The sequence below is a fragment of the Paramormyrops kingsleyae genome, chromosome 1, assembly GCF_048594095.1.
Source record: "Paramormyrops kingsleyae isolate MSU_618 chromosome 1, PKINGS_0.4, whole genome shotgun sequence".
Classification (NCBI taxonomy): domain Eukaryota; kingdom Metazoa; phylum Chordata; class Actinopteri; order Osteoglossiformes; family Mormyridae; genus Paramormyrops; species Paramormyrops kingsleyae.
In genome coordinates, this window is record NC_132797.1 from 37,069,566 (window position 1) to 37,082,562 (window position 12,997).

The 12,997-nt window shown below is 38.0% G+C and overlaps 1 protein-coding gene across 1 annotated transcript in view; it reads right to left on the reverse strand.

The window, feature by feature from the left end:
* The window catches only part of LOC111851598 (unconventional myosin-Ib-like), a 57,959-nt gene that overhangs the window by 23,164 nt on the left and 21,798 nt on the right, over positions 1-12,997 (reverse strand). Inside the window, exons 4-10 of the mRNA XM_023826649.2 lie at positions 12,389-12,483; positions 10,732-10,836; positions 9,568-9,614; positions 8,625-8,688; positions 6,276-6,374; positions 5,759-5,862; positions 2,677-2,824 (exon numbers count right to left, since the gene is read on the reverse strand). Of these exons, the coding sequence (XP_023682417.2) occupies positions 2,677-2,824; positions 5,759-5,862; positions 6,276-6,374; positions 8,625-8,688; positions 9,568-9,614; positions 10,732-10,836; positions 12,389-12,483 (662 nt within the window). The remainder of the gene's footprint in view (positions 1-2,676; positions 2,825-5,758; positions 5,863-6,275; positions 6,375-8,624; positions 8,689-9,567; positions 9,615-10,731; positions 10,837-12,388; positions 12,484-12,997) is intronic.

The following is a 12,997-nucleotide window of genomic DNA, read 5'->3' on the forward strand; positions in this document are numbered from 1 at the left end:
TCCCCTTCTTTCAGGATCTCATAAGTAATTGGACAAATTAATATAACTGCAAATAAAATGTTAAATTCTAATACTTAGTTGAAAACCCTTTGTAGTCTTGAACTCATTATCATGACCAGATGCTGGGTCCTTTTTAATGCTCTGCCAGACCTGCAGCAGCTTTCACTTGCTGTTTGTTTGAGGGTCTTTCTGTCTATAGTTTAGACTTTAGCAAGTGAAATGCATGCTCAATGGGATTGAGATCAGGTGACTGACTTGGCCATTCGAGAATATTCCACTTCTTTGCTTTAATAAAGTCCTGGATTGCTTTTGCTGTGTGTTTTGGGTCATCGTCCATGTGTATTATGAAACGCTGCCCAATCAATTTGACTGCATTTGGCAGGATTTGAGCAGACACGATGTCTCTGAACACCTCAGAATTAATTTGGCTGCTTCCATCCTGTGTCACATCATCAAGAAATACTAAAGACCCAGTGCCACTGGCAGCCATGCACGCCCAAGCCATCACACTGCCTCCACCATGTTTTACAGATGATGCAGTGTTCTTTGGATCATAAGCTGTTCCAGCCCTTCTCCATACTTTTTTCTTTCCATCATTCTGATACAGGTTGATCTTTGTTTTGTCTGTCCAAAGAATGCTGTTCTAGAACTGTGCTAGCTTTTTAGATGTTTTTTTGCAAAGTCCAATCTAGCCTTTCTATTCTTAAGGCTTATGAGTGGCTTGTACCTTGCAGTGAACCCTCTGTATTTGCTTTCATGCAGTCTTCTCTTTATGGTAGACTTGGATATTGATACACCTTCAAGAGCTGGGCGGTATGACAGAAAATGTATATCACGGTATTTTTCAAAGTTATATTGGTTTCACGGTATACAATGGTATTTTTTTTAAAGTATGACTGGGCGTTTACCACATTTTACAGGATTTTACAAGACACATTTTTGTTTACGTTTTTGCATTGTTCCCACATTAACTATATCATTTTACTATTAGCCATTGCGCCTATCCACTACCTTAATGATAACATACGGGTAACATGTTTGTTGTTTAACTGCTTATAGATAAATGGCTAATGTTAAGGTGTGCGCCAGCCAAGTTCACATTTTTGATAAGTGTTTAATAGTTCAGTGTTGCTGGAACGCGAGCTCTACGTACTAAAGCACTGTTTGCATAGAGGCTTATCGGCATCCTTAGCCTTTCCATGCTCGTCTGCAAAATACTTCCAAACGGCACTTTAGGGTTTTTTTTTTTTTTTACTGAGTCAGCTTGCGAAGTGCCTTCAACTGCAGCATACGCCATGTTCGGCCAACTTGCTATGTGTGTGTTAACCCGCGCGAATGCGTTCAGCGGCTATTGAGAGGAGGGGAGGGGCTGTGCGCGTGTGTGTATGTGTGTGTGTGCGTCCACGCGCGCCTGCGCTGTAGTGGTGCTGTGTGAAATGTGGCGAATGAGGCAAAAACCGCACTGTTGGTATCAATAATGGTGAAAATGAGTATCTAATCAGATACTAATTTTTAATATCGATTAGAATCTGAGAATCGATTTCTGAATAGTGCCTCATTATTTTCAACTCCAGCTTCAGCTTTATCTTCCGTTTTCATTTTTAGCGGTGCAGCAGTGAAAAAGGCCCCCCTTAAGCAGTTTCCAGCTGCACCACTTTCCGAACGTTGTGTAGGCTATTTAAACCGGTATTGCGGTATAAGAAAAATTAATATCATAACAATAATAAAAAACGGTTTTCGATATGAACCAGCACAAAAAAAACCCCAATGTGTCCTGCCCGGATCGTGTGCTCCTTCCGTGAGCCACGCCCCCTCATTAACCTTGTGTGGAATCCCCATGTGATCAGCTGTTTCTGGTTGTTGTCTTTAGTCCCCTGTATTTAGTCCGCGTTTCAGTTTGTTTACTCAGTCCGGTCATTGTATTATCTGTCTGCGTTTTGCCTGCCTTTTATTCCCCGATACCCTGACGTCTGCGCCTTTGTCTCCATTCCGTACAAGCTGGGCACGACAATATTATTATAATTAAATGTATTAATGGTCTATTATTAATGATATAAAAATAATTAAGAAATCTTTATTTTAAAATGTATTTTTTATATAATAATACTGTTACTGTCTATCATTGTCTAAATGTATTTTTACTGTCTAAATATATGCATTCAGCTAGTGTAAACATGCACGATGCTATCACAGCGAATGCCAGGCTGAGACTGAAGCGTTACCCTTTGTTTCTGTTGAGAGACATGCCACATGACTCATTTCCCCGCGTGTACAAGTTATCTTAGGTCGGCATTCACAGTTCGACTTCTGAGATTCAGATCGAGTTCTAGATCATTTTTTTTTTAACTGGTTCGTTCGAATTTTAAGAAATTTGAGTTCTATTGAGTTCGAATACTGAGTTACCACTGTATTACAGTTCTGCTGACAGTCTTTCCTAGTGGTGGACACTGCTACAGTATATGCACCACAGTTAAGAAGTAATAAGAAGGACTTCCCCTTCTTCAAAGGAGTGGCCCTCAACAAGCCTATGCAGGTTTTCATTCTTCTCAACATGTATTTTGGTTAAAGAGGGCTATCTGTAGAACACCACAAGCAGTGTAGGAATCTTTATATATGAAGTAAAGAAAATTAATTAATACCAGCCAAACATCACAGCAGTACGCAAAGTGGTCTCACCATTCTTGTCCTTCACCCGGCTCTCATCAAAACCATCGACACGTGATTCTGACTTAAACTCAATATTGCCCAGCTTTAGCACAGCAGCCACCAACTCCAGCACAGAATGTACCTCACTCTCCATGAAGCCAACAATCTGCATAGCATTCTGGGGAAAAGGAGGAAATGGGACCAATAAGAACAAGGCTGGATATGCAACTGGAATGCAGCATTCATTGACATAAAGCTATTTTAAAAACTGACGTTTCAAGAGAGATTTAAAGGTATAGGGTAATGCTTTACTTGATGGGGCTGAAATACTTAGTAATAACTCAGTTACTGCTGATGTACCAATTATAAACAAATCATGAACAGATACAGTTGCTACTGTACTTGATATGAAGTATGTCAATTCATTAATGATGAACAAACATGAGATTTCTTGTGTTATTCATTACTTGTTCCTTCAATAGTTCCTTAGTAGTTCATTCAGTAGTTCACAAAGGTCTACATAATTAACAGATATAGTAACAAATACAGTAACTGCTTGAGATGAAAGATACACCATGATTCATTAATGATGAACAAATATGAAAGCAGCATATATCTTGTGTTATTCATTACTTGTTCCTTCAGTAGTTCCTTCCATAGTTCACAAGTTTACAAAATTAACAGATATAGTAACAAGTATAGTAATTGAGATTAAACATGCATCATTAATGATGAATTAACATGATAGTATGTAACTACAACTTAGTCTAAGACTGAATACACTCTCAATGAAGCAGATTATATTTTCTGTACAATTTCTCATTTTAGGTGGCAGCCATTTAATTGATCCAAAGAAGGCACTTGATCAAGGAGACAACTAGACAGAAATATTTTTTTCAAAATGGCCGTAAGTTGCTGTCCATCATTCGAGCTTGGGAAGTGTGTTTTAGTCACAACTTCCTTGCTTTCAAAAAATAAATAAAATAAAATAAAAACTGCCAGTAATTGTCACACATACAGTGAGGGAAATAATTATTTGACCCTCTGTTGAAATCCTAACTAGACCATTTTTCAAAAATGAGAAGTCTATAATTTCACTGGTAGGTTTATTATAACATAAGATTTTCAATAAAACAGACAAGAAAAAAATCCTTATGTAACAGGCACAAAGGAATTTGTCATTTATCTATGGAAATAATTATTTGATCCCCTACAAGTCAGCAAAAATTAGGTCAAGTACATGTGCACTAACACAACAAAAGTAGTACTTAATTAAGTATTAACAGATATCAAGCCAGCATTCACATTTGACAGCATTACTTTGTTAAATAGTATTCTTGGGTCACTAACCTGTCTACATCTTCAATCTTATCACCATGGAAAATACCTAAGAGCTGTCTAAGGACATCAGAGTCAAGATTGTTTACCTTCACAAAGGTGGAATTGGCTACATGACCATCAGCAAGCAACTTGGTGAGAAAGTGACAACTGTTGGTGCAATCATTCACAAATGGGAGAAAGACGAAATCCTGCAGTGCTCACAAAGGGCACCTACTCAAGAAGGCCCTATCTGAAATATGCCAATGAACACCTGAATAATTCCAATGAGGCTTGGGAGAATGTGATGTGGTCAGATTAGACCAAAATTGAGCTGTTTGGTATCAACTCTACTGTGTTTGGAGGGAAAAGAATGCTGACTATAACCGCAGGAACATCATCCCTACCGTCAAACACAGAGGTGGAAGCATTATGCAAAGCAGTGGTTCAAGAAGAAGCACATTAAGCTCATGGAGTGCCCTAGCCAGTCTCTGGACCTTAATCCCATAGAAAACCTATGGAGGGAACTCAAGCTTCATACATCCAAGTGACAGCCTATAAACCTTAAAGATTTGGAAGTGATCTGCAATGAGGATTCGATGAAAATACCTGCTGAGCTGTGTTCAAACCTGGTGACCAACTACAAGAAATGTCTGACAGCTGTGCTTGCCAATAATGATCACTCCACCAAGGACTAAAACATTTGTTCCAAGGGATCAAATACTTATTTCCCTAGATAAATGACAAATTGGTTTGTAACTGTCACATAATGGGTATTTTTTTGCTTGTTTTGTTGATAATCTTTTGCTTGTTAAAATAGACCTACTGTACCAGTGAAATTATAGACTTCTCAATTCTATACTAATGGGGCAACTTAAGAATTCAGCAGGAGGTCAAATAATTATTTCCCTCACTGTACAGTAACTGTAAGACAAAAGGACTTGGTAGAGAGACATTTGAAAGGGAAGGAAAGAGAAATGACATAAGTGATGAATGAAACACCTGTGGGTTTTGGCACCAACAGATGGCTGATTGTTTCATCGGACTGGAGCCTATTGTCCACTGCACAGTAGTGCTTGTTATGTTTATTTGTCTGAACCAACAGCTGTGTTACGGCTGCTCAGACAGGAAAGACTGAGGAATTGTAAAGCTATTGCCGGGAACTGGTGCAGGGGTGTGGGAAGGGTGTGACTCAGATGTTGTTTAACACACTTGACATTGAGGAAATGATAGAAAAACATGGTGATATATGTACTACATTTCTACATGCTTATAATTCTTCATGGAAGTGAGATATGATTATCATGATTATATGTGATTATGTATGACTATCTGGAATTAAGTGCTTTTCCCCACATATTATTTTGTTTTTATATTTTTCATTATGTGTCCAGCATTATTATATTTCACTATCTTCAACTTCCCATTTTACTGCTTAAACACAAACATATGCAATATTTAAGCATAATCATTTCATTATATTTCATTCTTTCTGTTTGCAAATCAAAATTGTCTGAGATGTGTACTATGTGCCTTGCTTGTATGCTTTGGACAAAAGTGTCTTCTAAATAAAGAAGTGTGAATGCAGTGTAAAAGCAATGCACATGTATTCAAAAGCTTTGGTTCTGCCTTCAGATAAGCTTGTCTGCAATGTATGCAAGCAACGAACACAAAAAATAAATTATGTCAAAGTGATGCTGATCTGTGAGTCCAAAGAGGTATTTTCTGACAGGTAACTGACAGGCAGCTAAGAACAATGGAGTTAACAATAGTCTCCTCATGTCTCAAAACCTACCCTGACACTCCGAAAGTTGGCAGCGTCATCCAGCCCATTGACCACAGCACAATCAAGACTCAGGTAGTTGTATTTGAAGAAGTTTCTTTCCAGCATTAGTTTTTCTGAGTGTAAGAGGAACACAGACAAAAACAGATCCTATAGCTTTGTAGAGAGCCCAAGTGCACTAGATTGTCACTATCAACATGTTGGCCCATTTAGATTTCATCAAGCTTTTGTCTGACTCAAGATTATTTTTGAAGAGCACCCTCATTGAAGCTGCTACACCACACATCAAAATACTTTTAAATAAACTGACATGGATTCTGGATTTATGGGTGGGACAGAAAAAAATCAGATATCCATCGCATTATTCTGCAACTGTAATGTCACTTCTTTTGCTATATCAAACATACTAGACCATAAAGGATAATAAGAGGTATAATAAATATAACGCAATGTATGTGACAGTACAAATACAGAAATAATAATAACTTTCAGAATTAATTTTCAGAAGGGTCCATCAGAGATCACTCACTCAGTAAGTCATCTGATGCTCCAGAGAGGAGTTGGTAAAATATGTGGAAGTTCCTCTCTCCTCTGGGCTGCCTGACAACCCGAGACTTCTCCAGAAGATCTAAGGGAGGTTTCAAAGCATAAATATACATCAATACTGGTCTTACAGTGACACCATTCCACTACTTTCATTACTTTTGTTTTCCAGTAATGAGCTTGAAATAGTGAACGAAATGTTGTCTTAAGTATCAAGAATTCCAAAACATCACACACAGACACACATAATAAATACATGCATGCTCACTCATTCTCCCAGGAACTGCTAAGTCCACAGTACAGAGGAAGCACACACAAAAACAAATTTAAAGACATTGCCTCCCATAAACTGTGTGTCTGAACTCTGAAAAACAGTACTTTGAGGAAGCCAATGCAATCACAAAGATGTGAAACCACATGTGAATTGGTGAGCTAGCTCACCAATTCCTGAATAAATTAAAATGGTATTTATTATTCACCAATAAAGTTGTGATGCCTGCCTAGTGAAGCAGGTGCTCACTATATTCTGGGTGACCCTGCACCAAGGTGATAACACATATATGTAACTGTCCTTGACCCTTCCCAGAGCTGCAAGAACGAAGGTACATGAAGTTTCTCTCTTGGTATTGATCAAAGGGCATATAGTAAATGATATACGATCTGTGATTAAAGGTTGCACTGCTAGTGATTTATGGTTCTTATCCCACATTTTATCCTCTATACTTTTTTATTAGTTTCTGACGTACTGAAGTTTATTTAGCTAACCTGTATGATACTAGTATAAGCACTTATATTCAGGATAGAGAGATTTATATTTGTAGAACCTGATAAGCACGGGTTCATATCACTTCAAAATCAGTACCAGTGTATAGATTGCCATGTGCTTGCCCTGAAGTCACAATTAAAAAAAGTAAAATATGTGCCTATCAATACACGAGATACAACCTTACTGCTACCATTTCAAATGTTTCTTACATTTCCTGGGAGAGAACTATATCTGGAGTAGTGCTAATTTTGAGTCGTGAAAATGTGGATTTTGAGTAATTGTAAGTCTCTTGTCAGTGACCATTTTGCAATTATTAAGAATACTCAAATTATTGTAGCATCATGAACTTTTGGGAAACTGAAGACTGATGAATAGTAAGTGGATACACAGAAGGACACAATAAAGGAAGTTCTTCTAAAAAGTTTAACACATGCCAGGATTCATCTATACTTATATTTAAAGGTGGTTGTGCACCTTCTGCTGATATTCCTAATGTATTCTAACAATATGCTGAAACCACACTGAGGAGAGACAGGATGTGTGTTGTGTACATTGTGTGAAAGTTCCTAAATCTAGAATGTTCTTCAAGAATGTTCAGGAATGGTTCCTCCACAGAGTGTCTGCTGACCCTTTTGCACGCTGAAAGTATTCTGCAATGTTGCTTTAGACATTTATTACGAAAACAAGTATTACTTTTATTGCTAATGAGGACTGAAATTTCTAGAATTCAAACTGACATACACTGCAGTTTTTGAAAAAATAACAATTGAGAACAAATAAAAACAATCATACCAATATCTGTGACACTTTGAGTAGAAAGAGATGAAAGACATGAAAAGACAGCATAGTCATGTTAAAGGGAATAACATAAGCTTTGCTATCTCCAGGACAGTAAACATGTACTGTTGTGCGTATTTTGTCTATGGGAAAGTAAAATGTAGTAAATTTACTGTAGAACTTCAGTGTGTCCTTTGTTTTATTGCTTTTCTAAAGGGAAAAGTAGAGACACTTGCTTAGGTGGAATGGATAATTCAGAAGTAATCATCACAGTTATTGCACCTCCAGCTCAAACAGTGAAAGCCTCAAACTTGAGTCTATATTACTACCTTTGGCAAAGAAGCATGATGATTATTGGATGCGGTTGGTTTTTACAGTAGTTTTCATTAATGATCATTGTGAATGCACGGAAATGGAGACCTCTGTGCTGAGCAGCATAGATACAGTCTATTCGTCCTGCATGTCATCCATCCATCCATCCAGTATCCATCCATCCATCCATTGTCCAACCCGCTTATCCTACTGGGTCTCGGGGGGCCCGGAGCTTATCCCGGGAACAACGGGCACAGGCGGGAACCAACGCTGGGCGGGCGCCAACGCACCTCAGGGCACACACACTCACCCAGCCACACTTACACAACTACAGGGCCAATTTAGACACGCCAATCAGCCTACCCCGCACACTTTTGGACTGTGGGAGGAAGCCGGAGTATCCATATCAACATATGGCAATATAATACTATCAGCTTACATCAGTCCACAGTCTGTATTACATAGCAATTCCATACTTACAGTTGCTAATTACTCCACCCAAAGGGTCACCTTTAAAGTCAAATTCAATATCCATGTACTTCCCCTGTTAAAAATAAAGGACCATAATACATTAGTGACAATGCTATTCATAGGAGTAGTAGCAGTAATATTATATTAATATTCTACGGTTCTATCTGCTTCTAGGAAATATGTGATAAGAGTAGTACTGAGATTGGGACTGCAACTTATCCCACCTAAATGTTTGGGGGGTCTGCATTCCTCTTTGCAGGTCCTTTGCATATCATAATGAAGAAAATCTCTTTTCAAATACCAGTGCTAAGTTTGTAAACTACTAATAAGCTTCATGATTTAATCAATACTAATGATTGATGGCTTCCTGAAGTGAAATTCCACTTGTCAGAGAAAATGCCATAATCAGTTATATAACAGCTCTCTTAATGGTGGTAAATAATTAACCAACATGTCCACATTCTTACTACATAACCCCTTTCCTAAAAGGGGAGCTTCTGAAAATACCATTTTCCTGAAATACCATTCTGATATGTCTGGAGAAATACAGAAGAAACTCAAAATTTAAACAAGAACTGTGGACATTACAATTTCATGCTCAAATATTGTGATTAATCAGTTTATATTTTACTTTCAGTATTTATTTCACTATGGAACACAAACAGAAGGCTGTTAAAATCAATCAATTATTATATGTTTGAAATGTTGCTCCCACCATGATCTACAGTAACAGGGATAAATAAATTAGTATAATTTTTAATAAAAAAAAAAACAGCCTCAGTAACAGAAAACTGCTATAGCAGATTTCGCAAATAGTTTCAAGATATTTGTGCATTTCTTTGAATCCTTCATAGTTAACATATTTAAAAAATACCTGCAATATTTTAGCAGGTAATTTACTAGTGAGTAAGGAAAGGAACTTCTAGGAACTTCTACAGAACTGAATACTCACAAATCGAGAAGAGTTGTCATTTCTTACAGTTTTTGCATTCCCAAAAGCTGAAAAAAGAAAACAGTGTTAGTACACAGTATTAATAAAAGTTATATCATTCGTGAAAAAAAAAACACAGACAATATAATTCCCCTATGGCAAATGACCTTGATCCTAGAAGCGTATCAGTAACTATTCTAAAAGAAATTTTTAGAATCAGTGTATTTGGTATTCAGTGTGAGGATTAATAACTGAGTTTGATGTAATACTCTGAATAATATAATAAACGTTTGCATGAATCAGAGTTCAAAGGTTGTGTCCTTTTTAGGATCATGTTAAGTTCTTCATCTGCAGCAACATATAACACACAGAGTGCCTTGCATCATGCGTATTAGCAGTGAAAGAGCTCATTGAAATGGTAGCGATGGGACTAATGAGGGCTCAAGGGAAAGACCAAGGCTGCCTGTCCAAGGGCAGAGCAGGAAATGTGATTTGTCTCTGCTTTAGGGGTCAGTGCGGTCATACAGTATGTGGTGTGTTGGAAAATGCTTGAGAATTTTAATGGAACCTGCAACCTCTTCAGCATCAAGGCATTTTCCCAAAGATCCATAATATATTGCTAAAGAAAATTAATCATAATTTCACCAAAATTATTATACCCACTGGAAAAAACCTGTATTGAACTGAACCCGTGTGCAAGTTATTTACATTTTTGTCATCTTTCTGAAAAAAAAATTGGGCAAAATGATTCTTCTTTATATCAAATGTAAAGCAATATAAATGATGAAATTTGTCAGTGGGTAGCAATGTCATCTAATTCTTCCAAGGTTGGGGGTTCCAGGGTTGCCCTAGTGTGGAGTTTGCATGTTCTCCCTGTCCTGGGGGGATCTGTGACATACTGCGGGTTCAGCCAATAACCCAAGATTAGGTGAATTTAAATTCCTTTCATATACTGGCATCCCTTGCAGCAGGTACCTTAGCCTGGTAGCCTATGCTGCCTTCCTACCATCCCCCCCTTCTCCCTGAGACCCTGTAGGTAACAGTTAAGACCTAAAATAAAACCAGAGCATGCCAATTAACCATCAAATAAATGTGTGGTATTTCTGTACACAGTTTGTGATGCATGTTGAGGGCAAAACTGGCTGGTCAGTCTTCTCCCTGTATTTGTCTGTCATATGTCCTCACCCTCCAGCACAGGATTGGACTGAAGCAGCTGCTCCTTCACCTTGTTGACCTCAGCACCTTTCCCACACACAGCTGCCACATATGACATCACCAGCTTGCTGGCCTCTGGAACACGTTGCCAAAAAAGGAAGGTCAGCACTGAATATGTGGCAGTCCACAAAAAAAAGAGCCTCCAAATCTCAGCACTTATACCACCATGCTTGACAATGGAGTATGGGCTAGCTTATGTGTTCTAACAAAAGAAAAGCTTTAGATGATTGTTACACAGACATTTGCATGTTGTTTTGTGTGCATGTTCATCATTACAGACTCTCCTCTACTTACGACTGAGATACGTTCCGAACGGCCGTTCGTAACTTGAAATGTTTGTAAGTCATTATTCAACACCATTTTAAGGGTATACGCAAGTACTAAGAACTAGGATGCTGGGAGTACGCACGCTACGCTGCTGCGCGGCGGGAGTAGCGGCCAGAAGTCGTACTACCCAGAATTGCGCTCAGGAAAAAAAAATATGTTGTGGACAGGAAACGGAAGCCCAAGGAACACAATTTGGACTTACAGTCCTCTGTGTTCATATGTCTGAAAGTTCGTAAGTAGAGGAGCGTCTTTATACACTATGGACTCTAGAGACATGATATCACTACTGATGCTACAGACTAGGCAGCACAAAAAACTTAACCATGAGGTGGTAGTAAATATGACAATGTGATTGACTTCTGGTCAGCATTTATATAGTAACAGTTACATTACAATTACATTAACAAAGGTGCGCACACCGTGATAATCATCTGAGTTTCAAAACAAATGCATGAGTACTGACATGAAACATGCAATTATGTCAGAGTTAGTTCCTAGACTTGACCCGAAGGAGCAAACAATACGGATATAATTCATCATTGTGAAAGCATGCATGAAAAAAAAGAGAAAAATTCAACAAAGATATTATGCTGGAAGGGATAAAGAACACACACAAAGTGCAGGAACACCACAAAGAGTGGAAAGAGCAGTAGAACAATCTGCAAAATAGCCTGTATTACCCAAATATAAGCACTTCTTAGGGAAACAAAGCCAAGAGGTTGGAAACAAAGTCCAAACTGAAATCAAGAGAATACAATGAAGTTGTTCATCCATACATTAATTTAATTATTCATAAATTCATTCATTCATGCAGGGTCACAGTAGTCTGGAGCCTATCCTGAAGCAAGGGAGGGAATAACCCATAATGCGGTGCCAGCCCAGAGAGCTATTCATCTTACTGTTTATAATGTTTTAGTAATGCTACATATCTGGCTGAGAAAGTCACATCCTTTACTATTTTGAACATAGACAAAATCCACTAATTGGATTAAAATATAAATTGAACTTCAAAAGCTTATTTACATTTGCCTTGCTATGTTGTGAATACCAATACGTATTGAATTGAGGTACTTTATTAATCCTTGTGGGGTATGAACTACAGACACAATTGTGGTTTAGGTCCTTACTCAAGGGCCCAATGGTGGCATCACTCTACCAGCCGTTTGAGTCCTAACCCACAGAGCTAGACAAATGAGCAAGAAAAGGTTTTCAAATATGAGGATGTTTGAGGAGACCATTCAATGATAAGCATGGCTACAATAAGGTGAGCAATAAGAAAATATGCAATACAAAACAGTACCTGTCTTCCCTGCTCCACTCTCCCCTGTGATGAGGATACACTGGTCTCTATCCTGGTCTCTCAGTGACCGGTAGGCCTCATCAGCCAGGGCATAGCTAAAACAGAAAAAGGAAAAAAACACTCCCACTAGCTGCTCCAACATTCAGGCCACACTGCTTGATACAATTAAAAAGATTGTCTTGAGTGTTGTGATAAAAGTGCTTTATTCCCTTGCACTTCCAAAACATTAGTGGCCTTTATTGACAAGATATGCAACATCTGAATGCAACATTTATGGTGTTGGTTGGTATATAGCGATTGTACAACAACAGAATCCATCAAAACTACAAAATTATTCATCCCTCAAACCATCACCATATGAACGACAATTACAAACATACAGCCTAAAATCGAATGAAAATCAAACACTGTAATGTATGAGAAAATGGATTTTCATTTAGTTTACATTAGAACTCATTTGTTCAGTCTGGGGATGACAAAAAAACTAAAACAATCAAATTTAATCTGCTTTAACAACAAATTAGATACTTTCTACATTTATATACAAAACCTTCTACATAAAATATGCAACCCAACAGCAGGTGAACCATTGTTTTGGTGGTAATTCTA